The following is a 26,995-nucleotide window of genomic DNA, read 5'->3' on the forward strand; positions in this document are numbered from 1 at the left end:
GATGATGCTGTCGTTTATCTACTAGTAAAGTCATCAAAAGATCAAAACAAATTGCAAAACAATTTAGAAAAGATATTTGTATGTAGCAAAAATTGGCAATTGTGACCCTAAATAACAAAACGTGTGAGGTCATCCACATGAGTGCTAAAAGGAATCTGTTAAACATCAGTTACACAATAAATCAGTCAAATCTGACTATCATAAATTCGGCTAAATACCTAGGAATTACAATTACGAACAATGTAAATTGGAATGAACACATTGAAAATGTTGTGGGCAAGGCTAACCAAAAACTGCATTTTATTGCAGGACGCTTAGAAAACCTAACAGATCTACTAAAGAGACTGCGTACACTATGTTTGTCCATCCTCTTCAAGAATACTGCTGCACGGTGTGGGTTGCTTACCAGATAGGACTGATGGAGTACATTGAGAAAGTTCAAAGAAGGGCAGCACATTTTGTATTATTGTGGAATAGGGGAGAGAGTGTCACTGAAATGACACAGGATTTTGGGTGGACATCATTTAAACAAACGTGTTTTTTGTTGTGACTGAATCTTCTCATGAAATTTCAATCACCAACTTTCTCCTCCGAGTGCAAAAACATTTTGTTGACGCTAACCTACAACAGGAGAAACGATCACCACAATAATAGAAGGGAAATCAGAGCTCGCACAGAAAGATATATGTGTTTGTTTTTTCTGTGCGCTGTATGGAATAACAGAGAATTATTGTGAATGTGGTTCGATGAACCCTCTGCCAGTCACTTAAATGTGATTTGCAGAGTACCCATGTAGCTGTAGATATAGATGTAGATGATAAAATTGAAACAAATGAGTCCTTGATCACAATTTGTTAGCCTTATGAGCCAGGTTTCAACACTTCTAAGAGTGCATGATGTCCACCTAAAATCCTGTGTCATTTCAGTTTGCAACCTGTGGCTGTACAGGTATGAGCAGCCCTTAGAGGCTTGCCTTCACACATTCCTTTTAAGTATTTTGTGACTAAAGCTCTTCTGGCTTGTTATTTATTTTATATGTGACATGTAAGTACTGTGTCTGTCTTGTATTGTTAGTCGGTACTTACACTTAAGATGATGTGACTTACCATACGAAAGCGCTGGCAGGTCGATAGAAACACAAACAGACACATACATACACACAAAATTCTAGCTTTCGCAACCAATGGTTGCTTCGTCAGGAAAGAGGGAAGGAGAGGGATTTGTGAGGATGAGGATGAATAGTTCGCGCATATATATATATATATATATATATATATATATATATATATATATATATATATATATATATATATATATAGACACACACACACACACAAAACTCTAGCTTTCGCTAGAATATATATATGAAAAACACAGATGATGTGACTTACTGAACGAAAGTGCTGGCAGGTCGATAGACACACAAACATACACACAAAATTCAAGCTTTCGCAACAAACTGTTGCCTCATCAGGAAAGAGGATGAGGATGAGGATGAATAGTTCGCATAAAGATGATGTGACTTACCAAATGAAAGTGCTGGCAGGTCGACAGACACACAAACAAACACAAACATACACACAAAATTCAAGCTTTCGCAACAAACTGTTGCCTCATCAGGAAAGAAGGAAGGAGAGGGAAAGACGAAAGGATGTGGGTTTTAAGGGAGAGGGTAAGGAGTCATTCCAATCCCGGGAGCGGAAAGACTTACCTTAGGGGGAAAAAAAGGACGGGTATACACTCGCGCACACACACACATATCCATCCACACATATACAGACACAAGCAGAAATATTTAAAGACAAATATGTCTGCTTGTGTCTGTATATGTGTGGATGGATATGTGCGTGTGTGCGCGAGTGTATACCCGTCCTTTTTTCCCCCTAAGGTAAGTCTTTCCGCTCCCGGGATTGGAATGACTCCTTACCCTCTCCCTTAAAACCCACATCCTTTCGTCTTTCCCTCTCCTTCCTTCTTTCCTGATGAGGCAACAGTTTGTTGCGAAAGCTTGAATTTTGTGTGTATGTTTGTGTTTGTTTGTGTGTCTGTCGACCTGCCAGCACTTTCATTTGGTAAGTCACATCATCTTTGTTTTTAGATATATATTTCCTACGTGGAATGTTTCCCTCTATTTTTTATATATATATATATATATATATATATATATATATATATATATATATATATATATATATATATATATATATATATATATATATAACTCTAGCTTTCGCTAGAATATATATATATATATATATATGAAAAACACAGATGATGTGACTTACCGAACGAAAGTGCTGGCAGGTCGATAGACACACAAACATACACACAAAATTCAAGCTTTCACAACAGACTGTTGCCTCATCAGGAAAGAGGGAAGGAGAGGGAAAGACGAAAGGATGTGGGTTTTAAGGGAGAGGGTAAGGAGTCATTGCAATCCTAGGAGCGGAAAAACTTACCTTAGGGGGGAAAAAAGGACAGGTATACACTCGCGCACACACACATATCCATCCGCACATACACAGACACAAGCAGACATTTGTAAAGGCAAAGAGTTTGGGCAGAGATGTCAGTCGGGCAGAAGTAAAGAGGCAAAGATGTTGTTGAAAGACAGGTGAGGTATGAGCGGCGGCAAATTGAAATTAGAAATTAGCGGAGATTGAGGCCTGGCGGATAACAAGAAGAGAGGATATACTGAAGGGCAAGTTCCCATCTCTGGAGTTCTGACAGGTTGGTGTTAGTGGGAAGTATCCAGATAACCCAGACAGTGTAACATGTGCCAAGATGTGCTGGCCGTGCACCAAGGCATGTTTAGCCACAGGGTGATCCTCATTACCAACAAACACTGTCTGCCTGTGTCCATTCATACGAATGGACAGTTTGTTGCTGGTCATTCCCACATAGAAAGCTTCACAGTGTAGGCAGGTCAGTTGGTAAATCACGTGGGTGCTTTCACACGTGGCTCTGCCTTTGATCGTGTACACCTTCCGGGTTACAGGACTGGAGTAGGTGGTGGTGGGAGGGTGCATGGGACAGGTTTTACATTGGGCGCGGTTACAAGGGTAGGAGCCAGAGGGTAGGGAAGGTAGTTTGGGGATTTCATAAGGATGAACTAAGAGGTTACGCAGGTTAGGTGGATGGCAGAAAGACACTCTTGGTGGAGTGGGGAGGATTTCATGAAGAATGGATCTCAATTCAGGGCAGGATTTGAGGAAGTCGTATCCCTGCTGGAGAGCCACATTCAGAGTCTGATCCAGTCCCGGAAAGTATCCTGTCACAAGTGGGGCACTTTTGGGGTTCTTCTGTGGGAGGTTCTGGGTTTGAGGAGATGAGGAAGTGGCTCTGGTTATTTGCTTCTCTACCAGGTCGGGAGGGTAGTCGCGGGATGCGAAAGCTGTTTTCAGGTTGTTGGTGTAATGGTTCAGGGATTCCGGACTGGAGCAGATTCGTTTGCCACGAAGACCTAGGCTGTAGGGAAGGGACCGTTTTATGTGGAATGGGTGGCAGCTGTCATAATGGAGGTACTGTTGCTTGTTGGTGGGTTTGATGTGGACGGGCGTGTGAAGCTGGCCATTGGACAGGTGGAGGTCAACGTCAAGGAAAGTGGCATGGGATTTTGAGTAGGACCAGGTGAATCTGATGGAACCAAAGGAGTTGAGGTTGGAGAGGAAATTCTGGAGTTCTTCTTCACTGTGAGTCCAGATCATGAAGATGTCATCAATAAATCTGTACCAAACTTTGGGTTGGCAGGCCTGGGTAACCAAGAAGGCTTCCTCTAAGCGACCCATGAATAGGTTGGCGTACGAGGGGACCATCCTGGTGCCCATGGCTGTTCCCTTTAATTGTTGGTATGTCTGGCCTTCGAAAGTGAAGAAGTTGTGGATCAGGATGAAGCTGGTAATGTAATGAGGAAGGAGGTTTTTGATAGGGTGGAAGGTGATTGGCGTGAAAGGAAGTGCTCCATCACACTGAGGCCCTGGACGTGTGGAATATTTGTGTATAAGGAAGTGGCATCAGTGGTTACAAGGATGGTTTCCGGGGGTAACAGACTGGGTAGGGATTCCAGGCGTTCGAGAAAGTGGTTGGTGTCTTTGATGAAGGCTGGGAGACTGCATGTGATGGGTTGAAGGTGTTGATCTACGTAGGCAGAGATACGTTCTGTGGGGGCTTGGTAGCCAGCTACAATGGGACGGCCGGGATAATTGGGTTTGTGAATTTTAGGAAGAAGGTAGAAGGTAGGGGTGCGGCGTGTAGGTGGGGTCAGGAGGTTGATGGAGTCAGGTGAAAGGTTTTGTAGGGGGCCTAAGGTTCTGAGGATTCCTTGAAGCTCCGCCTGGACATCAGGAATGGGATTACCTTGGCAACTTTGTATGTAGTGTTATCTGAAAGCTGACGCAGTCCCTCAGCCACATACTCCCGACGATCAAGTACCACGGTTGTGGAACCCTTGTCTGCCGGAAGAATGACGATGGATCGGTCAGCCTTCAGATCACGGATAGCCTGGGCTTCAGCAGTGGTGATGTTGGGAGTAGGATTAAGGTTTTTTAAGAGGGATTGAGAGGCAAGACTGGAAGTCAGAAATTCCTGGAAAGTTTGGAGAGGGTGATTTTGAGGAAGAGGAGGTGGGTCCCGCTGTGACGGAGGATGGAACTGTTCCAGGCAGGGTTCAATTTGGGTAGTGTCTTGGGGAGTTGCACCATTAGGAGTAGGATTAGGATCATTTTTCTTCGTGGCAAAGTGATATTTCCAGCAGAGAGTACGGGAGTAGGACAGTAAATCTTTGACAAGGGCTGTTTGGTTGAATCTGGGAGTGGGGCTGAAGGTGAGGCCTTTGGATAGGACAGAGGTTTCGGATTGGGAGAGAGGTTTGGAGGAAAGGTTAACTACTGAATTAGGGTGTTGTGGTTCCAGATTGTGTTGATTGGAATTTTGAGGTTTTGGGGGGAGTGGAGCTGGAAATGGGAGATTGAGTAGATGGGAGAGACTGGGTCTGTGTGCAATGAGAGGAGGTTGAGGTTTGCTGGAAAGGTTGTGAAGGGTGAATGAGTTGCCTTTCCGGAGGTGGGAAACCAGGAGATTGGATAGTTTTTTGAGGTGGAGGGTGGCATGCTGTTCTAGTTTGCGATTGGCCTGTAGGAGGATGCTCTGAACAGCCGGTGTGGATGTGGGAGAGGAAAGATTGAGGACTTTTATTAAGGATAGGAGTTGACAGGTGTGTTCATTGGCTGAGTTGATGTGTAGGTGAAGGATTAGGTGGGTGAGGGCAATGGATTGTTCAGTTTGGAACTGGTATAGGGACTGATGGAAAGAAGGATTACAGCCAGAGATGGGAACTTTAAGTGTGAGGCCTTTGGGGGTAATGCCAAATGTCAGACAAGCCTGGGAAAATAAAATATGGGAGTGTAATCTGGCTAGGGCGAAGGCATGTTTGCGGAGGGAATGTAAATAAAACTTAATGGGGTCGTCGTGGGGATGTTGTGAGGGTGACATGGTATTAGAAGGTGGAAAGTGTAACATGGGGTTGAAATGAAAATGAAAATAAAAATATATGGCGAGAGATAAGGTGAACTAGAAAGCAACTAGAGATCTGGTGTGAAAAAAGGCGAAAAGGTGTTGGTTATAGCTGGGCTATGTTGATCCTGTGGTGAACTTGGGTTGGTAGACAACGATGTGCACAAAGGTTATGTGGTTGTGTTGCTGCCAAAACACGTTAAAGGGTGGAGCAATTCAGGAAAATTTAGAAAAAACTGCGTGTAAATGTAATGGTTTTGTGGTGGCAGAATGTGAAAATGAGGCTAACAATTGTCTGATGGAGAAATAATGACGTTAAAACCTGTGGGAAGCGGCTAAAAAAGATCAGTGACGTGGGAAAAACGGAAATGGAAAAAAAGCGAAGGTTATTGGAACTGGCCGAAATGACTGTTTAATAGCTGAAAGGAACTGTTTGTGAACTGGAAACGGTGGATTTTGTAGCAGCAGTATTGTTGAAAGCAGAAAAAAAAATTTTTTTGGTTATGGTTTGGAAGTGGGTTACATATTATTGAGTATATATAGGTGGGATAAAATTGTATGGTAGATTCGGTAAAGAGGAGAAGGTGAATACAAAGTGAAACTACTTGCAAAAAAAGAAAGAGGAAATAAGATGACAGGAAAGATTTCGAAATGCAACAGTGACAGTAACAAACGTAATTGTTGGGTTCAAATTAATGATTGAATATAATAGAGGGAAACATTCCACGTGGGAAAAATATATCTAAAAACACAGATGATGTGACTTACCGAACGAAAGTGCTGGCAGGTCGATAGACACACAAACATACACACAAAATTCTAGCTTTCGCAACAAACGGTTGCTTCGTCAGGAAAGAGGGAAGGAGAGGGAAAGACGAAAGGAAGTGGGTTTTAGGGAGAGGGTAAGGAGTCATTCCAATCCCGGGAGGGGAAAGACTTGCCTTAAAACTTAACACTTACCTTAAAACCCATTTCCTTTCGTCTTTCCCTCTCCTTCCCTCTTTCCTGACGAAGCAACCGTTTGTTGCGAAAGCTTGAATTTTGTGTGTATGTTTGTGTTTGTTCGTGTGTCTATCAACCTGCCAGCGCTTTCGTTCGGTAAGTCACATCATCTTTGTTTTTAGATATATTTTTCCCACGTGGAATGTTTCCCTCTATATATTTTTTTTTTTTCGCCTAAATTTGTAATTATATTATAGACCACTGTAAATGTCTAAATTCTGATGAAGGCACTCTTAGAAATGTTGAAACCTGGTTAATAAGACTAAAAACTTGTGACTGAGGGCTCATTTGTTTCAATTTTAACTTATAAACAGTCACTGGACCAAGCAGCCATGTTCAAAACTTTGAGATGTAGATGAAGAGGATTGTGGCTTAAAATAAGAGGACAACAGCTGCAAAAATCACTGCAGAACCGAATGTCACACTTGCAAATGCTATCAGCACCAAAAACAACATGGAGGGAGCTCCATAAGCTGAGAATTGGAGGGTAAGCTGAATTCAGAAACTACACATCAGTAATGCTAACACTGCGACAGGAAAATGTGCCACTGAAACCATAAAACCTGGACTGTGGAGCAATGGAATTTGGTCAGATGACTCTTACTGCACGTTGTTTCCAACATCTGACTGAGTTTACATCTGGTGTAAGCTGTTCCCAGCCTATGATGCAGAATGCTTGCTGCCAAGAGATAAATATGGCGGGAGTTGATGACGATTTGGCAGCCTTATTGTGGTATTCCATGGGCTTTATGATTACTTTGCAGATTGCATTACAGTCAAAGATTATGTTACTGTTTTTGCTGATCAGGTCCATCCCATGGTACAGTATTTGTTTCCTAATGGTGATGCTGTACTACAAGACAACAGGGCTCCTGTTCACACAGCTTGCATCATACAGGACTGGTTTTGTGAGGATGAGGATGAGGATGAATAGTTCGCATCTCCACTGGCTAACAATTATTACTGAACCTTTGTGGCCTACTTTGGAGAGAAAGGTGCATAATCGCTATCCACCTCCACCATCATTACCTGAGCTTACCACTATTTTGCAAGAAGAGTGGTATAAGATTCCCTTGAAAACCATACAGAACATGTGTTTACCCTTTCCAGTAGGAATAGAAGCCGTTTACAATGCCAACGGTTTTCCTATACTGTATTAATCATAGTTGTATATTTGGTGTTACCATGGTTTTCTCCTCCCTCTGTAGGTGCTCCGCTTGGAAGCTTTGACATCCCAGAGACACAATTCTCACACGTCCACCTATGCTTTGTAGGACCACCTCCATTCACATGTAACTACTGGTACTACATCATGATGATCAACAGATACACTAGGTGGCCAGAAGTATTCCTGTTGTAAACACAAACTGCTGAGGATCTGGTGCAGTTAGATTTCTCATTCCGGCTGTCACCAGCATTTGTCTTCTGAGTGGGGTCGGCAGGGAGAGGTGGAAATATTTTGTGCAATGGTGTGGGTGTACAGGATACACATAACAAGTACTTCATCATATTGTGCAACTTCAAAAAATATTGTGGAACACCTACACCATTTCTTGAAGGACACTATTTATTACGTGGCATGTGATGAATTCGTGGATTGATGCCCTTCCAGCAGTGCTACTATGATTATGAAGTGTATTAAAAGAACACTGGTGTACAGTGAAATATTTGTGTGTGTCATGAGATTCATTAAAACCATGTCACCACGCAGGGTAGCTGCACGGTCTGAGGTGCCTTGTCGCAGTCCGGGCGGCTCCCCCTGTCTGAGGTCCGAGTCTTCCCTCAGGCATGGGTGTGTGTGTGTTGTCCATAGCGTAAATTAGTTTAAGTTAGATTAAGTAGTGTGTAGGCTTAGGGACCAATGATCTCAGTAGTTTGGTCCCACAAGACCTTACCATAAATTTCCAAAACCATGTACTGGACCTCCGTACTCATTTAGGATTTCCTTGCAGGACTCCTGAGACAAGTAGAAACTTTGTAACTGGGTGGAACCACAAGGCTTGGGAAATGACCAACTTTAGCTTTTGAGGACCTGACATGGTCCACTGCACTGATTACTGAAGCTGCCCTGTCAAGGCCCATACACAGTTGTGGATTGAAGTATTAGTGCACTCACTCAGCTTTAAAGGGATAGATACATTTAGGGTGCAAGCCAGCTTACCTAACTCAGAAGACACCACTGAAACACAAGCCACCTCGAGACACAGAACACCTGTGACACTGTAGCTGCTGGCCATGCTGCGTCATCCAAGCAGTGCTGTCTGCCTGGGAACCAACTGGCCACCATTCACCGAGGTGCACTCATTTCTCACCATCATCCAGTCACAATAGAAACTCATCATACATAAAAAGTGTAGCTCTGTTTCAATCCAACTGAGATAGCATAGTCCAACGTAACTTTCAAAAAATGCATTTTTTTTTAAATTTCCTCTTGGGGATGTGGTGCAACACCCTCAGCTAACAAGTCACTCCACAGATATCCATTGGCAACATCGTGAATGACTAACAGTGACAGACAGAAGACAGCTTCCTCTTGCTCTGTCAGACATGTGTCATGAGAATAACGAGCGGGATGACTATTGCGCTTGTAGTGGTTACTTAACTTGTTCGTACAATGAAGTAAAAAACTAATCATTGCCTGAAATTTAGCATTTACCAAGACTCTACAAACTTGCAGTATGACCAAGTGAGTTGGTACACTGATGTACATTTGGGTTGGAATTTCTTATGATTTCCTAATTTGCTTAATGCGAATGCTGGAATGCATCCTATGTGAAGACCACATCTGACTTCACGCCCCAACATTGTTCACTTCAAATTTGTTTTCCATCTGTAATGCCCCTATTATCAGTGGACGCTAAATTGTAATCTGATTTTCTTTGCATTGAATCCCATCAACTTTGACTAACAACATCTGCAGTTTATTGCCAGAAATATGCATTTGTATGTTAGACTCTGAACTGTCCCACCCTGTCTGAAATCCTAGGTAAGTAACAAGCCAAACCTTCCATGAGTTATATTAATTTAGATGTTCTCATATCTGTTCGTGTGAATGTTTACTCTCTGGTGTGGCAGAGATAGATATTTAAAATTAAAACCCATGCCTTTTCATCAGGTTGCTGGATTGTTTGTTAATCTATAATAATCATAAGCTTCTGAATCATTGCTGAGAAGATTGTTGGCAGCAATTTAGTCTTTCTTAATATTATTCATGCTGTTTTACTAATTACTAGATAGTTACAAGGATTTCAGTTAGATTTAGAATGTGTGCCTTCGTATAAAGAAATGGAAAAATGGTATTGATTGCCAGAAGACATGCTCTCATGTACTTGTTTTTGGTGGTACTATGCTAGTCACTTAGTGCATGTATTGCCCCTGCTGTGATTGCTGAGTGTCTATCCTAGTTTTTGTATGCCTGGTAACTGAATAAATTAGTGATAGTCTAGTTAATAATATTAGTAGCAAAAATAATGTTTTATTGATTCATGTGTGTTGATACCTGATGATGTGCACTAATGCCTAAAAACATGTCCATAAGAAATTATTGTCATAAGATTGACAATCTTTAAAGATTGTGAGGGACCATCATACACGTATATATACCATATTTGATTATAATGCTGACATGGAAAAGTTATCTCACAATATGAGTAATGATTATAATTTCTTTGGAATATGCTTCCCTGAAGAATTTACAGTGTTTGTTACAGAGATTTATGGAATTTTGAAGACACTAGAGAAGGTAAATTGTGGTCAAGTGCGGGATTATGTGATACATTAAACTCAAAAATTTGTGATTACTCTCTAATAATTAGTGTTGATTTTCAGACACTATGTTTACTCTGTAATATGAATTAAACCTTATCTCGAAGTAAATATAAATTTCTTTTAATAACGAACTATCTTTGTTTTAGAATAACAAAGATGAGAAGACGGAAGAGGTTGATGATGATTGGCGGAACTGCCCGTCACCCGACTCTCCAAGAAAACCAGTAAAATCAACAGCAGTTGTCAAGTATACTACAGTGCAAGCACCAGCCAACTTTGCAAGACTCCAGTGCAATACTAATTTAAATCTACCACCATCCAATTGGCTCAGTAGCTCTGCTGAATCGTATGGATTACAGAATGTTCCTTTTCACTCTTCTGGCTTCTCTAGGTGAACTTATTGATGATTATATTTAACATCTTTACATATTATAAATTGTTAGTCCCCCATCACATTTTTCTGCCTATATGTGAAGGCTAATATTAGGAACTGGTGTAGGTATTTTGGTACGATTTTCACTAATATGTAGACTGCTTCATGAGGAAGATTTGTGTCTATAATTTATTTCCACTACACCAGACAAATCGTCTGGCCGTAGATATTTAGTGCTACCCATACTAAGTCAGGGAAAGTCAATAGTTGTATTATAAATATGCGGATTATACTAAAGCTTCATAACATATAGCTCATGTGGGTTAATACTGCATCAGAGTGTCATTAATACTCAACTGTGTATGCGTAATGACAGTTTGTTCTGTGTTATAATAATTATTATGAAAATAATCAGCAAAGCCAGCAATGGGTTACATATCATCGAACAAGTATAAAGTGGTACATAGATATATGCAGAAGGGTACTAACTATTTCAGTGCCCATTGCATTTGCTTATCAAGCCACTGTAAAGGCAAAGAAAGATTCGCATGTCAATATCCTGGATTTTCCATTGTTTGAAAGATTCACATATAAATTTCACACTGTGTCTCATAACAGAACTGCTGGAAACTCATAAGAAGAGACTGTGCTTTGTCTTGAATATTGCTTCAAAGTGTACCTGTGATCATGTGTGTTTTAAAATTAGTAAATGTCTTTGTTAACAATTAATGAAAATTTCACCAATTTCAACTAATTATTCCTGGACTAGAGTAATTTAAATAAAATGCTGCATTTCTATACCCGCTAGCCATGTATACTACAGCCAGTCAACTAGGCACGAGCACATAAATCACCAGCTTGAAGGGTTAAAAGTCTGTTCTCTCAGCCACCAGAACCAAGACTTCAAAGCTGAACTAAGTGAGATATTACAATGATGAAACACAGGACTTGTATTCAGAACCCCATCAAGCCTTCTAAATATAAGTTTTCCATGATTTCCTTAAATCGTACAGGATGAATGCTTTGGCAGTTCCTTTGGAAGTATAGCCAGTTTCTTTCCCCAAGCTGAGCTTGTGGCAAGTATGTGACCCATCATTAGCTGTACATTAAGTGCTAATCTTCATTCCTGCCTTCCATCCTTGAAGACTGTTCAAAGTACATTGTTTGAAATGACCTTTCGGCCCCATCTTGAGCATCATTGGGTTGCCAGCTCACAGCTTGCCAAAATATCTGGTCAGTTTTATTATTAGGTATGATGAGGGTCAAAGTGTACACCATATCGACGATATAGATGATTCAGTTCTTTAATAGTACAATTGTCAGGCTGTTTAAGCATACATAATACATGCAATTCTGTACTGCTCAAGGCAGAAATTTGAGAGTACTTGTTAAAGTGAAAATGGTTAATCTACAAACCAGACAGATTCCCTAACCTGATACTCCAGCAGCTTAATGACCTTATTGGAGATGATGTCATTATGATGATTGTTTGAAAGAAAATCTGCAGAAAAACCAAGGAAAGTCTCAGTTTTAACAATTAGACTTGTTGGAATATCATTCTTCACCAATTGAATTACTAGAAATGTATTTAACTGCAGAAATGTAGAGGGATCACATTGCTGTTATCTAGCTTCATTAAGATGGGTTGTAAGTTGGTTTTATTAGCCAGAAACAGATTTAATGGAACTACAGCACAAGCTCTATGCATCTTTCAAGAATGTGATATTTTTGAGGGCTTTTGCCATTGTTGAATTGGATGTGACTGGACTCTGAAAATTCAGTGTAATATGAAGCTACTCCATGCTGCAATCAAACCTTCTAAATATTATGGTATGAAACGAAATGAACTTGGGTATGTCCATGAGAAATATCTCATGCAGTTCATATGTGGCTGGTTGCTGGAGGTTCTTGACAAATGAGTTGCTGATTTATTTGATGGTTGCCACGTCAGGGAATTGTGCCTTGTAATTTGGAGAAAGTTAACAAATTCCCCACCATGTTTGGCTAGGCATTATTGTGCTGAAATAAGACATGTGGATCTGCTTTAAAGAGTGCAGGTATTTAAAGTTTTTTGAATTCCTTAATATGTTGGCTGCTGTTTAGACTGCCTTCAATATGTATGAGTCTAGATCACATTTTGTATCCAGTCACAACCTAAACCATCACACTTAGTTCTTGTCTCATAAACTGCTAAGCAAAACAAAGAAAGTTTGAAAGTCTCCAGTGAATGCAATAAAGCCTGATCAAACGACTGTCACTGTAGGACAAGTTGAAGTTGTCCATAAGCACTGAATTTTGTTACTTGTAATTCAATGATAGTATTCATATGTCAATTGCAGTCTGATACTTTTTGTGGCTTGACAGCAATGGAAACAGATTTGTTGGTATGTATGACACCAATCTAGCCCACAGAAGGCAACATCAGAGTGTCAGTTGAGCCAGTAGTATGGTCTAGATGGCAACCATCCTGTGCTGTAGTTACATTGTGTGGTCCCATACCTATTCTTTGGTGAGTGTGGCCTCTTTTTATTCAGTGTGTAACAAGACACATTACTGTTGTAACAGCATGCACTTTACAAGATAAAATTCCAAAGTGTGACAAACCTATTTTCTGATGACATATCATTCTGTCTTTGTGATACTGAAGTGCTCTTTCATATTGTTGCTTTATTTGGTGACTATTTACTGAGTTAGGAGTAACATTGATTTTTACAGTCATACTAACTGTTAATCTTATATTGCTGCTACACTGTTCTATAAGTCCAAGGTTGGATTCATTTGGGATGTGTGTTCAAATTTTTTCTAATGCTATTGTAAATGTCTTGTGACTCCCAGGCTGGTGCAAACTTTACAGTTTGGTGCCATTTTGGCTGCTTGTGTGTCAGATTTGTTCAATCTTTATTCAAGCAACTTAGATTGATGGCAGTGGTTATTTTTTGCAGTTTGCAGAGGTTTTTATCGGGAGAGACTGACTTCATCATGATATGCCTGTTGTTGTTGTTGTGGTCTTCAGTCCTGAGACTGGTTTGATGCAGCTCTCCATTATACCCTGTCCTGTGCAAGCTTCTTCATCTCCCAGTACTTACTGCAACATACATCCTTCTGAATCTGCCAAGGGTATTCATCTCTTGGTCTCCCTCTACGATTTTTACCCTTCACGCTGCCCTCCAATGCTAAATTTGTGATCCCTTGATGCCTCAGAACATGTCCTACTAACCGGTCCCTTCTTTTTGTCAAGTTATGCCACAAACTCCTCTTCTCCCCAATTCTATTCAATACTTCATCATTAGTTATGTGATCTACTCATGTAATCTTCAGCATTCTTCTGTAGCACCACATTTCGAAAGCTTCTACTCTCTTCTTGTCTAAACTATTTATCGTCTATGTTTCACTTCCATACATGGCTACACTCCATACAAATACTTTCAGAAACGACTTCCTGACACTTAAATCTATACTCAATGTTAACAAATTTCTCTTCTTGAGAAACGCTTTCCTTGCCATTGTCAGTCTACATTTTATATCTTTTCTACTTCGACCATCATCAGTTATTTTGCTCCCCAAATAGCAAAACTCCTTTACTACTTTAAGTGTCCCATTTCTTAATCTAATTCCCTCAGCATCACCCGACTTAATTCGACTACATTCCATTATCCTCGTTTTGCTTTTGGTGATGTTCATCTTATATCCTCCTTTCAAGACACTGTCCATTCCGTTCAACTGCTCTTCCAAGTCCTTTGCTATCTCTGATAGAATTACAGTGTCATCGGTGAACCTCAAAGTTTTTATTTCTTCTCCATGTATTTTAATACCTACTCAGAATTTTTCTTTTGTTTCCTTTACTGCTTGCTCAATATACAGATTGAATAACATCGGGGATAGGCTACAACCCTGTCTCACTCCCTTCCCAACCACTGCTTCCCTTTCATGTCCCTCGACTCTTATAACTGCCATCTGGTTTCTGTACAAATTGTAAATAGCCTTTTGTTCCCGGTGTTTTACCCCTGACACCTTTAAAATTTGAAAGAGAGTATTCCAGTCAACATTATCAAAAGCTTTCTCTAAGTCTACAAATGCTAGAAATGTAGGTTTGCCTTTCCTTAATCTTTCTTCTAAGATAAGTCGTAAGGTCAGTATTGCCTGACGTGTTCCAATATTTCTGCGGAGTCCAAACTGATCTTCCCGAGTACGGCTTCTACCAGTTGTTCCATTCGTCTGTAAAGAATTCGCGTTAGTATTTTGCAGCTGTGACTTATTAAACTGACAGATCGGTAATTTTCACATCTGTCAACACCTGCTTTCTTTGGGATTGGAATTATTATATTCTTCTTGAAGTCTGAGGGTATTTCACCTGTCTCATACATCTTGCTCACCAGATGTCAGGACTGGCTCTCCTAAGGCCATCAGTAGTTCTAATGGAATGTTGTCTACTCCCCAGGCCTTGTTTCAACTCAGGTCTTTCAGTGCTCTGTCAAACTCTTCACGCAGTATCGTATCTCCCATTTCATCTTCTTCTACATCCTCTTCCATTTCCATAATATTGTCCTCAAGTACATCGCCTTGTATAGACCCTCTATATACTCCTTCCAACTTTCTGCTTTCCGTTCTTTGCTTAGAACTGGGTTTCCATCTGAGCTCTTGATATTCATACAAGTGGTTCTCTTTTCTCCAAAGGTCTCTAATTTTCCTGTAGGCAGTATCTCTCTTACCCCTAGTGAGATAAGCCTCTTCATCCTTAAATTTGTCCTCTAGCCATCCCTGCTAAGCCATTTTGCACTTCCTGTCGACCTCATTTTTGAGACGTTTGCATTCCTTTTTGCCTGCTTCATTTACTGCATTTTCATATTTTCTCCTTTCATCAATTAAATTCAATATTTATTCTGTTACCCACGGATTTCTACTAACCCTTGTCTTTTTACCTACTTGATCCTCTGCTGCCTTCACTATCTCATCCCTCAAAGCTACCCATTCTTCTTCTACTGTATTTCTTTCCCCCATTCCTGTCAATTGTTCCCTTATGCTCTCCCTTAAACTCTGTACAGCCTCTGGTTCTTTCAGTTTATCCAGGTCCCATCTCCTTAAATTCCCACCTTTTTGCAGTTTCTTCAGTTTTAATCTACAGTTCATAACCAATAGATTGTAGTCAGAGTCCACATCTGCCCCTGGAAATGTCTTTACAATTTAAAACCTGGTTCCTAAATCTCTGTCTTACCATTATATAATCTATCTGATACCTTCTAGTATCTCCAGGATTCTTCTGTGTATACAACCTTCTTTTATGATTCTTGAAGCAAGTGTTAGCTATGATTAAGTTATGCTCTGTGCAAAATTCTACCATACGGCTTCCTCTTTCATTTCTCTCCCCCAATCCATATTCACCCACTATGTTTCCTTCTCTCCCTTTTCCTACTCTCGAATTCCAGTCACCCATTACTATTAAATTTTCATCTCCCTTCACTACCTGAATAATTTCTTTTATCTCATCATACATTTCATCAATTTCTTCATCATCTGCAGAGCTAGTTGGCATATAAGCTTGTACTACTGTAGTACGCGTGGGCTTCATGTCTATCTTGGCCACAATAATGCATTCACTATACTGTTTGTAGTAGCTTACCCGCTCTCCTATTTTTTTATTCATTAACCTACTCCTGCATTACCCCTATTTGATTTTGTATTTATAACCCTGTATTCACGTGACCAAAAGTCTTGTTCCTCCTGCCACCAAACGTCACTAATTCCCACTATATCTAACTTTAACCTATCCATTTCCCTTTTGAAATTTTCTAATCTACCTGCCCAATTAAGGGATCTGACATTCCACGCTCCGATCCGTAGAACGTCAGTTTTCTTTTTCCTGATAATTATGTCCTCTTGAGTAGTCCCTGCCCGGAGATCCGAATGGGGGACTATTTTACCTCCGGAATATTTTATCCAAGAGGACGCCATCATCATTTAACCTTACAGTAAAGCTGCATGCCCTCGGGAAAAATTACTGCTGTAGTTTCCCCTTGCTTTCAGCCGTTCGCAGTACCAGAACAGCAAGGCTGTTTTGGTTAGTGTTACAAGGCCAGATCAGCCAATCATCCAGACTGTTGCCCCTGCAACTACTGAAAAGGCTGCTGTCCCTCTTCGGGACCCACACGTTTGTCTGGCCTCTCAACAGATACCCCTCCGTTGTGGTTGCACCTACGGTATGGCCATCTGTATCGCTGAGGCACGCAAGCCTCCTCACCAACAGCATGGTCCATGGTTCATGGGTGGAGGGGGGGGGGGATGATATGCTTATTGACTTTCAATTGGGTGACACAAACACTGTGAACCTTCACCACCAAGGGAATGAAATACCAGTGCCTGATAAGTTTAATTTGACATCAATTATTTTTTAAATTCCAGTTGTATGTGCAAGAAAGTCAAAACTGAAAGCAACGTAATCATAAATGGACATATTATAGAAAGTTTGCTCAATGTTCCCTATATTTATTGATGTTTAATTATATTAATTTTTAAATTTCTTACTTTAAAACATGATTTTATAGAAATGCATATTTTCTTTCTACAAAGTTGACAACATCTCTCTTCTGTATAAACTTTCCATTGTCTAATCAGATATTTTTACTATCTTTCCTGCAGTTTCTGCATGGCTCATATGTTCCCAGATTGTGTTGGAGAAGTGGATGTTGTATCAGACGCTGAAAATATAAAAAATTTACTGAAGATCCCATACAGTAAAGGTCCAGTAAGTACAGAAAAAATGTTGAAATGGTAGTACATATGCTTGCTGTACAGCAAGTGGGAAAGTGTTTGCAGACATAATCTTACCAACAATGTGAACATAAATCATTGTGCACTGTGATGTTTTTAAAAGTAATACCCATTCTAGGTGAGCATGATGGTACATCGAATAGAAAATACATTGCTGATAGATGAATTTGATATACACAAACATCTTTTGCGGACAGCTGAATCCGAGTGGAAATGGCTGAAAAAGTTCTTCTATGAACACGTGTTCCAATCTCTTGGAGACAAGGTATGCTCTCTCCCTCTCCATCTCCTGCTTCCTTCTGCTCTTCCTGCATGGTGATTCTGATTTCTAATGACACTACTTTCATAATGCTGCTGTGATTTCGGTTCCTTTGGATTTATCAGTTCAGTTTATTTTCTAGAATTCCAGTGATATATGAATAATGTCTGTGGCATCTCATACTAGAAATAAATAGCTCCCATTAGTAGCAAATAATTGTGGGGAGTATAAGAAATAATTACATGTAAATTTTTAAAATCATCATTACAGGAGAAGATTGTTGTACATAAGGATAAGAGCCGATATGCTCTTCAGCAGAAGAGCCTAGTGTCCAAGTTTCTGTACCACAGCCTAGCAGTTACTGAACCAGGGTCACCACAAAAGGAAGATCTGCAGCCTGCAGATTCCATGCCTGTTGCTGAGGTAACTGTTGTAAGAACATGTTGGTTGAAGTGGAAATGAAGCAAAACAACACTCAGTTTGTTATATTCTGTCACTTTTGGCTTAATTGACTGTGAGAATGGTGAACAGTTTTGAGTTGTAATAGAAATGTAACCAAAATCCATTTAAAAAACAAAACTAGATGTAGTTGACCAAGGGCAATGTGTTAGGTCTCATTTGTATAAGGGTATAGAAACATTACCAGAATTGTACATGCTGCATATTTGCATTATACATGGTTTTAAGTGTGTTTTGTGCTTTATTATGCAAATAGAGACACTAATTTGGACAACTGGCATAAATATTTATAGTAACGCTAAGTAAAATTATGACCACAGGTGTTCACACAAAGGTTTGTGTTAATATCACAGGACAAAATATATTCTGTGATTTCAAAGTGTATTGAAATAAGGAAAATAATTATTTCATTGGAATGGTTTGTCATGAGCTTTTGATCCTTTTTTTCTTTTTCTTTTTTCAGTGTGAATACAGGAATAACAATTCTGTTAGCTCTTCATTTTGTTTATTGATATTGATTTGAGGCAGTGAAGCTTGTGTTCTGTAAAAACCATTATCAGAAGTTTTTGGGAGGAATTTTGAGCAGAATTTGTGTTCTTATGTGTTTCATGGTGCTTTGTAGGTTGTATTTCATGAAACAGATTTCCCAGTGTACCTATTGCAGATTTGCAAAGTAAGTCTGATGAAGGCAATAAGAACACACTTTGATGCACATCTTGTGTTCTGAAGTAATGTAGTCTCTTCAGCGGTCAAATGTGTCTCTTATTGAGGACTGTTTTCTTGACACCAAATGCTTGTAGTGTATGAAATAAGTATGTACTTTGCCAGTATTTGTATCACCTTTTCCATTGTAACTAGTACTTGTGCGCAGTAAAGCCTTACTGGTCTTTTCTGTGTGTGTTTTAGGTTTGGCCACCACTGCCTGATCCTCAGTTTGAAGAACAACTCCCTGACCCATTATCAAATCACAAATTTACTCGTAATGTTCTGTGGACATTTGAGGACATCCAGATGCTTATTGGTACTGACATGCCAATTTTTGGAGGAACAACTCATCCTTGTATAAGTCTCAGGCTGAGGTAAATTGTGGATTTTTATGTACAGTGTGTTTCGAAATTACAGCAACAAATACTAAGGGGATATAGAATGTATCTTAAGGCACAAAATGTGGACAGAACCCCTGTCCAGACATGTCAGCCAACGTCTCTACAGGGCGTCGAAGTTAAGGCACCAGTGCCTGTGATACCTTGATCATGATAGAAACTTTTGGGGACAATGGAGAAGAATAAATGAATAAATTTAAAGTAAGGGACCCTGGCCTAGAAATAAACGAGTCGGAAGTTATAAATGAAAATCATTGTGCTACCTCTTACAGTGGAATATGTGTATCAGTAGTATTGTTGCTAAGATTGTAGGGCAAGCAACTTCCAGAGGTGACAGTATGGACAAAAAGAAAAAAGAAAGGTCCCATAAACATGGCCCCTAAAATGCATACCTGAGGAGCTGTGAGCAATTGTTCATCTTCGCCACTGTGAAACTTGTCACTTCTGTTGAATAAATGCTCAAAACTCTGAAGGTATTCATTTTAGAGCCAACATTTATTGAACATGTCTTTCTTGTTTTGGTCCATTCTACCACCTCTGAAAGTTGCCTACCCTATAGTCGTAACAACAAAAGAACTGGTACATGTATTCAAGTGTCGGAGGTATCAAAACAATTTTCACTTAAAACTTTTGACTTGTTCGTTTTCGGACCAGGGACCCTCATCTCTCATTTATACATTTATCCTTCTCCATCATCCCAGAAAATTTGTATCATCATCATCATTGAATCAAACCTGTCTGTGCATATATATGCAAGTGCTAGCACCTACAACTTCGTCATTGGATGACGTTTCCGGACACGGGTTCCTGTCTTCATTTTGTTTCTCAAGACACCTTCTACATCACTTCGAAGTTTGTTGGTGTAATTTTGGAACATCCAGTATATGAGAGAACATATTGCTTCATCAGTAATTATTCACAGTTTAAATGTTTAGAGTAGAGCTCATTCTTTGAATTCATTGAGCCTGCTAGCACTAGCTTGCCAATAATTTTCAGTTGTTTAAGGTAATGGTAGAACTTCAAAACTTTGAATAATAATTGGATGAACATTTTTGTTGCTGGAAAGTGGTACAATTGGAAGGTAACTAACATTATGAATATAGTTTTCTTGGGTTTTTAGGTTGCCACATAGGCTCAGGAAAGTGTTATTCATTTCTTTTGTGCAGTTGCAAAGGGATTTTTCTATTGCTTAGTATTTTAATTGTCAAGCATTTTCTGTAGGCACTACCCTTCCTCGGATTCTTACTATTACATAACACTTCATGAGAAATTTTCTGTTAGCATTTCCAAGAAATCGGACATTTTTTGAGTGTAGATCACATGTAGAAAGTTATTTTTCAGTAGTGTGTACCCCACAGCTTGGAGATGTATGTTGAAAATCATATTTTACCACCATTAGCTGTTATAAAGACTTGTGTTATTGCTACTAATTTTGATTGTTACTGATCTTCATCAGTCACATGAAGTTTTTAAATTGCATTATCTGTTTTGATTCATAGATGATGGTCCTTTGTACTGTACAAATCTGGACAACAGAACTCTAACAATACAGTTGCTCTAAATATCAAATGTCTCAATAATGTAGTAGTACAACATATTCAACTTCCGTGTATGAATGGAGTAACAAAGGTGACTGAAACATCTCCAGAGCCTCTCTACTTTTTGACTAGAAAATTGTTTCCAGTAGCTTCATTTCTCTTTGGCTATAAAATGTATATTGTAACATGGAATATTACGATTTTGCTAGACAACCTCAAAATTGATAACCCATGGTTCTGAACAATCCTTATTGCTTGTGATCATAAATGATATATTGTCAACATGGCTTAGATGTCTTAAGACCCGGACATGTTGTTCTGGAAAGAGAAACATTTGGAGAAGTCTGGCATTGATAAAGTAGATTTTGCTGTTGAGAGTGATTTACTCAAATATATCTTGAAAATTACTGCTGACATAAACAGTTGACTCATATTTATGAGACTGAAGTTAAACTAACAAAAACGAACATTTCTGTATTTCCATTCTGCTAGGAGAAATTGAGACCAAAGAGTAACTCTAGTCAGAGTTTCTATCATCATCATTATGCCTCATATATACAAAAATGACAAAATAATGTTCTTAGGAGATTTTAATGCCAGATTGTGGTGAGCCTATCACATTTTGGCAGTACACAACCAGGAGAAACATAATTATTTTATCTAATTAATGAAAATTGCTCCTAAGCAAGTGTGTGCAACTTAGGCTTCAGTTAAAGGGTCACTGACACCCAGGCAATCTGCCACCAACAAACATTGGCCAAAGAGGGCCAATCCTTTCAGTACTGCAATATGAGTGTCGTCTCGGTGCTACTGATTTCGAAACCTGAATGTACAAACTTCGGACAACAATCAGCAGAATTCAAATCGGTTTGTTTTCTTTGGTTGAATTGGTCAACTTTTACACAAGGAAGCCTGAATTGTGACAAACTTGTAAGTTTAATACTACAAAGAAGGAATTGGTGGCATCCTGAGGATGAGAAATGTAACAACAGGGATATGTCTCAGAATTTATGGTCTCAAATCACTACTTTATTGGAAACCATAAGTTCCAAACAACTTAACAATTTAGTATTGATTAGTTAAATGTTACCATAGATTGCAGTACATATGTTCCATCACTATCTAGCCATTTCAGGCACATCTATACTTTTTGCAGTATGTTATCTGCAACCCGAGCAAAATCTGTATTAGAAATTTTAGGCCTAGATTGTAACCTCAAACAATTACATGTTCAAGTGAGAAAGGTGACATATGTCATTTTGATATGCAAAACGACTGTGGTACATATTTTTTGGTTGTGGTAGTAGAACATTACTTATCTGTGAATTATTATTAATGCTTGCTGGTGTTTCTGTTCCAGTATGATCATGATTCTGTTATGTGACGTGCTTTTACAAATGTTGTGTATGTTTTTGCAGTTATCAGTACTTCTGGTGTTTAGAGAACCTTATTCTAAAATATATGTTTGTCTTTCCCACATATGCTGAATGACAGTCATTGAAGGTTAATTGACATGTATCTGTTCAGCTGAAAATATTTGAAGTTGTGCATGGTGTTTGTTTTGCTTTTCATTGTCACCACAAATCATGTTGAGTTTGAAATAGAACATTTCTCAGTTCATCACTAATAGTTGTGAAACTTGTCTGGTTAGCCCAGTAACTGAGAAAAGAGTGTACAATGCTCACCACATTCTTTTCACTACAGATATTGGTCAGAATAGATTCTAACTTCTTGAATTCCGCCAAAAACTAATGAAGGTGATCAGTTGTCCTTTGACCAACCTGTTGGCCGATGTTGCCAAGTGACTTGTAATGAAGGCATCTGATGACCATTGTCTTTGCTGCTGTGAATGTAGCCTTAGTGATCCCTAATACCGTATCTCAGCAGACTGATCACTGCAACACATTGTGATATAACCAAGATCAGAGCCTTTAAGAGCTAAAGAACTTTAATGGTAAGTTGTTGTTCCAGAAAACTTTGTGAATACCTTCTGGATCTAAAATTTGATTTTTGGAGCAAACACAGATCTTTCTTATTTTCTATACAGCGTTTGTCTCCATAGACTGACAGCACAAGAAAGCCAAAGCTTCTGTGGACCTCATTGAGCACAATCCTCCTGCTCCTGTGCCCTGTAACAGCGAGTCTTTGCAGGTGGCACTCGGCAGCCATCAAGGTGGGATCCCTTCATTTTTTCATCATCATGACTCTCCTTCAATGGAATGTTCACAGCCTTCAATGCCCGCTTTTAGGATCGCAGTGTCCCTTTTACCCTACCTGAAGGAAACAAAATTGCGTCCTCACAACCGCTTTGAGCTTCTGTATTTCTTCCCAGTCCGTTTTGACTTTCCCCCCGAGGCATTGACGTGGCTTTCTCATCTTCGTCAGCTGAAGCGGATGCGCTGGCAGCACCTCAATGGCCTCCACTGCCTGAGCAACACCAACTGGAGTGCAGATCGCTCAACACTGTTCTACAGAGTCTATGTTCAATCCCACCTTGACTATGGGAGTCTGGTTTATGGTTTGGCCGCGCCCTCAGCATTGTGTTTACTTGACCCAGTTCACCACTGTGGCATTCGACTGGCAACAGGAGCTTTTAGGACAAGTCCAGTGACCAGCATCCTGGTGGAGGCCGGAGCCCCTCCATTGAAGGTTAGGCGTGCACAACTGCTCGCCAGTTACGTTACACACATGCATAGTTCTCCTGAGCGTCCAAATTATTGTCTCCTTTTCCCATCCACGGCAGTTCATCTCCCGCACTGGGGGCCCAGGTCAGGGCTTAAGATTGCGGTTCACATCCAATCTCTTCTATATGAAGTGGAGTCCTTGCCTTTACTACCTATACTCGAGGTCCATTCGTGTACACCTCCATGGTGTACACCTAGGCTGAAGCTCTGCTTGGACCTTTCACATGGCCCTAAGGACTTAGTTAACGCCGCAGCTCTCTGATGTCACTTTCTCTCGATTCTTGACATGTACCGGGACCATGAAGTGGTTTACACTGACGGCTCAATGGCTGATGGTCACGTTGGCTTCATGTATGTTCATGGAGAACATATTAAACTGCGCTCCTTGTCAGATGGGTGCAGTGTTTCACTGCAGAGCAGGCAGCCATTTCTTGTGCTCTTGAACGCATCCACTTATGCCCTGGCGAGTTGTTTCTTCTCTGTACTGACTCCTTGAGTAGCCTATAAGCTATTGACCAGTGCTACCCTCACCATCCTCTGGTAGTGACCATCCAGGAGTCCATCTATGCCCAGGAATGGTCCAGTCATTCCGTGATGTTTGTGCGAACCCCAAGCCATGTTGGAATCCCAGAAAATGATCTTGCCGACAGGATATCCAAACGGGCTACACAGAAACCGCTTCTGCAGATCGGCATCCCTGTAACTGACCTATGATCATTATTATTCCACAAGGTTCTTCAGCTTTTTGAGACGGAATGGTATAATCTCAGTAAGCATAACAAATTGCGTGCTCTTAAGGAGACTACGAATGTGTGGAAGATCTCCATGAAGGGCTCTTGCAGGGACTCTGTTGTTCTCTGCCAGCTCCGCATTGGCCATACGTGGCTAACACATGGCTACCTCCTCCATCGCAAGGACCCACCTCAGTGTCACTGCAGCTCACACAGCTCACATATGACTGTTGTCCATATCTTGCTGGACTGCCCATTTGTAACTGCTCTGCGGTGGATTTTTAACCTTCCCAGCACCCTACCTTCAGTATTTGGTGACAATGTCTCAACAGCAGATTTAGTTTTACATTTTATTCGTGAGAGAGGGTTTTTATCATGTGGGGTGGGCAATTAGCCTTCTCTCTGAGGTCGCCACCCTCTCTCCATTTTAACCCTGTTGCACTTTGTATACATTTGTTTGTCTTGGTGGTCATCTTTTCCTACATATGTTCATCTCGCCTTATCTTTTCGGGGTGGACATTTTAATGTGTTGCAGAGTGGCTGACTACTCCTGTTTTTTTTTTTATTGTGATCAGCTAGCCCAGACCATATGCTCTATGCTTTTAATACCTTCTTCTACTTTTCCTTGTGGTGTATGTTTTCCCAGGTTTTTTTTCTTTTTGTTTTTCTTTCTTTTTTTGTGTTCATTCCATTCGTTTTCTTTTTAGGTGTGGTGTTGGGTGTTTTTGTACCTTGAGCCTTACTTGCGTCAGGAAAAAGGGACTGATGACCCTGTAGTTTGGTCCCTTTACACCCCAAACCAACCAAGCAACCACTATTGTGGGAACCTTTTACACTATCCCAGTTGAGCGTCTGTATGTCGAAGCTGACGAACTTCTGCTGTCCTAATGCCATGACTTTCTCCTCAGCATGTATGCATGCCATTTGTCTGCCATGCATGGCCACCCACCCTATGCCTCCTTTTTCAATGACTCTTTTGATCGCCAGTATGGGGCGTGCCCCTCTTCTCTGTTACCTCCTGGAGTCCACTTTCGGCACTTGCTCCGGAAGCTTAATTTCACACTACCTGCAACTTTCTCTGTGGGTGTGAACCCGTCCCCACGTTGGCATCATGCAGTGGCACGTGTTCACCTTGGCCTTCATTCGCTTCCGAAGGACACTACTCCAGCCTTGTTCTATCGCCTTCAGTTTCATGACCTTCACATGAATCTTCGTGATAGTAGCTTTGTGTACACTGATGACTCTCATACTATCCGTGGTGTCACGTGTGTCTTCTTTGTCATTGGCCATGATGTTTTTCGGTATCGGTTTCCTGCACACTGCTCAGTATTTACAGCCAAGCTCTTTGCCCTGTATCAGGCCACAGAGTACATCCAGTAACACAGGCTTTTCAATTGTGTCATCTGCTCAGCATCCTTCAAAGTCTCTGTGTACTGTCCGCTGTCCATCTCTTAGTGCAACAGGCCTAGGGAAACTGTCACTTGCTCACTCTTGATGGGACCACTGTGATGCTTATTTGGGTGCTTGGCCATGTCAGTCTACCAGGAAATGAAGCTGCTGATGGTGCTGCCAAGGCTGCAGTCCTTGCACCTCAGCCCACTAGTTCCTATATTCCCTCCGATGATCTCTGTGTTGCCATCTGTCACTTTGTCATTGCCATTGGTCCTCCCTTTGTGCGAATAAGTGCCAGGTAATGAGGCCTCTTCCAGCAGCTTGGACAACCTCCTCTCGGCCCTTCTGCCTGACCAAATGTCCATTTTTTTAAGCGTTTACTTTCCTGTTTGGGTTTGTCATCAGATTTATCAGCTGTTTTAGCAATGACGTGCAGGCTGTCGACCGCATTTTACTTTTTAACCGTCATAGTGATATGGTGAAGGCCATTTAATTTTTAGTTCTGGACCTCTGTTGCTGTATTGTGTCTTTTGTAGCCCTTTCTCTGTGTCGCTGTTTTTAGCTGTCTTCTCTTATGTCACTTGGGATTGATGTATAGTAATTTTTTTACTCCTCTCTGTCGTCATGTTCTATAGTTTTGACTTGAGCGCGTATGACCCCGGTTCATTTTGTGTCCTAAAACCAAACAAAACAAAACAAACATAAGAGAATGCCGGTGATCCCATTGTCAGTATGTGACTAAAACATTTGATGGTGGGCCAGCAGTTTTATATGAGAAACACACCAACGGTCCAGGTGGAGGGCGCATGACATGCCACTGGTATGTGGATGACATCACAACCCTAGGCACTGACACTTCAGTAGCCAACAGTAACACATCATCATCTACATCTACATCTACATCTACATACATACTCCGCAATCCACCATATGGTGCGTGGCGGAGGGTACCTCATACCACAACTAGCATCTTCTCTCCCTGTTCCATTCCCAAACAGAATGAGGGAAAAATGACTGCCTATATGCCTCTGTACGAGACCTAATCTCTTATCTTATCTTTGTGGTCTTTCCGCGAAATGTAAGTTGGCGGCAGTAAAATTGTACTGCAGTCAGCCTCAAATACTGGTTCTCTAAATTTCCTCAGTAGCGATTCATGAAAAGAACACCTCCTTTCCTCTAGAGACTCCCGCCCGACTTCCTGAAGCATTTCTGTAACACTTGTGTGATGATCAAACCTACCAGTAACAAATCTAGCAGCCTGCCTCTGAATTGCTTCAATGTCCTCCCTCAATCCGACCTGATAGGGATCCCAAACGCTCGAGCAGTACTCAAGAATAGGTCATATTAGTGTTTTATAAGCGGTCTCCTTTACAGATGAACCACATCTTCGCAAAATTCTAGCAATGAACC

The 26,995-nt window shown here is 40.6% G+C and overlaps 1 protein-coding gene across 1 annotated transcript in view; it reads left to right on the forward strand.

Annotated features, from left to right (window-relative positions):
* LOC126474463 (erythroid differentiation-related factor 1) overlaps nucleotides 1–26,995 on the forward strand; it is a 233,225-nt gene that overhangs the window by 24,192 nt on the left and 182,038 nt on the right. The window contains exons 2-6 of the mRNA XM_050101939.1: nucleotides 10,428–10,672; nucleotides 17,288–17,393; nucleotides 17,538–17,684; nucleotides 17,949–18,101; nucleotides 19,044–19,216. Of these exons, the coding sequence (XP_049957896.1) occupies nucleotides 10,428–10,672; nucleotides 17,288–17,393; nucleotides 17,538–17,684; nucleotides 17,949–18,101; nucleotides 19,044–19,216 (824 nt within the window). The remainder of the gene's footprint in view (nucleotides 1–10,427; nucleotides 10,673–17,287; nucleotides 17,394–17,537; nucleotides 17,685–17,948; nucleotides 18,102–19,043; nucleotides 19,217–26,995) is intronic.

Source organism: Schistocerca serialis, chromosome 1, assembly GCF_023864345.2.
Source record: "Schistocerca serialis cubense isolate TAMUIC-IGC-003099 chromosome 1, iqSchSeri2.2, whole genome shotgun sequence".
Taxonomy (NCBI): Eukaryota; Metazoa; Arthropoda; class Insecta; order Orthoptera; family Acrididae; genus Schistocerca; species Schistocerca serialis.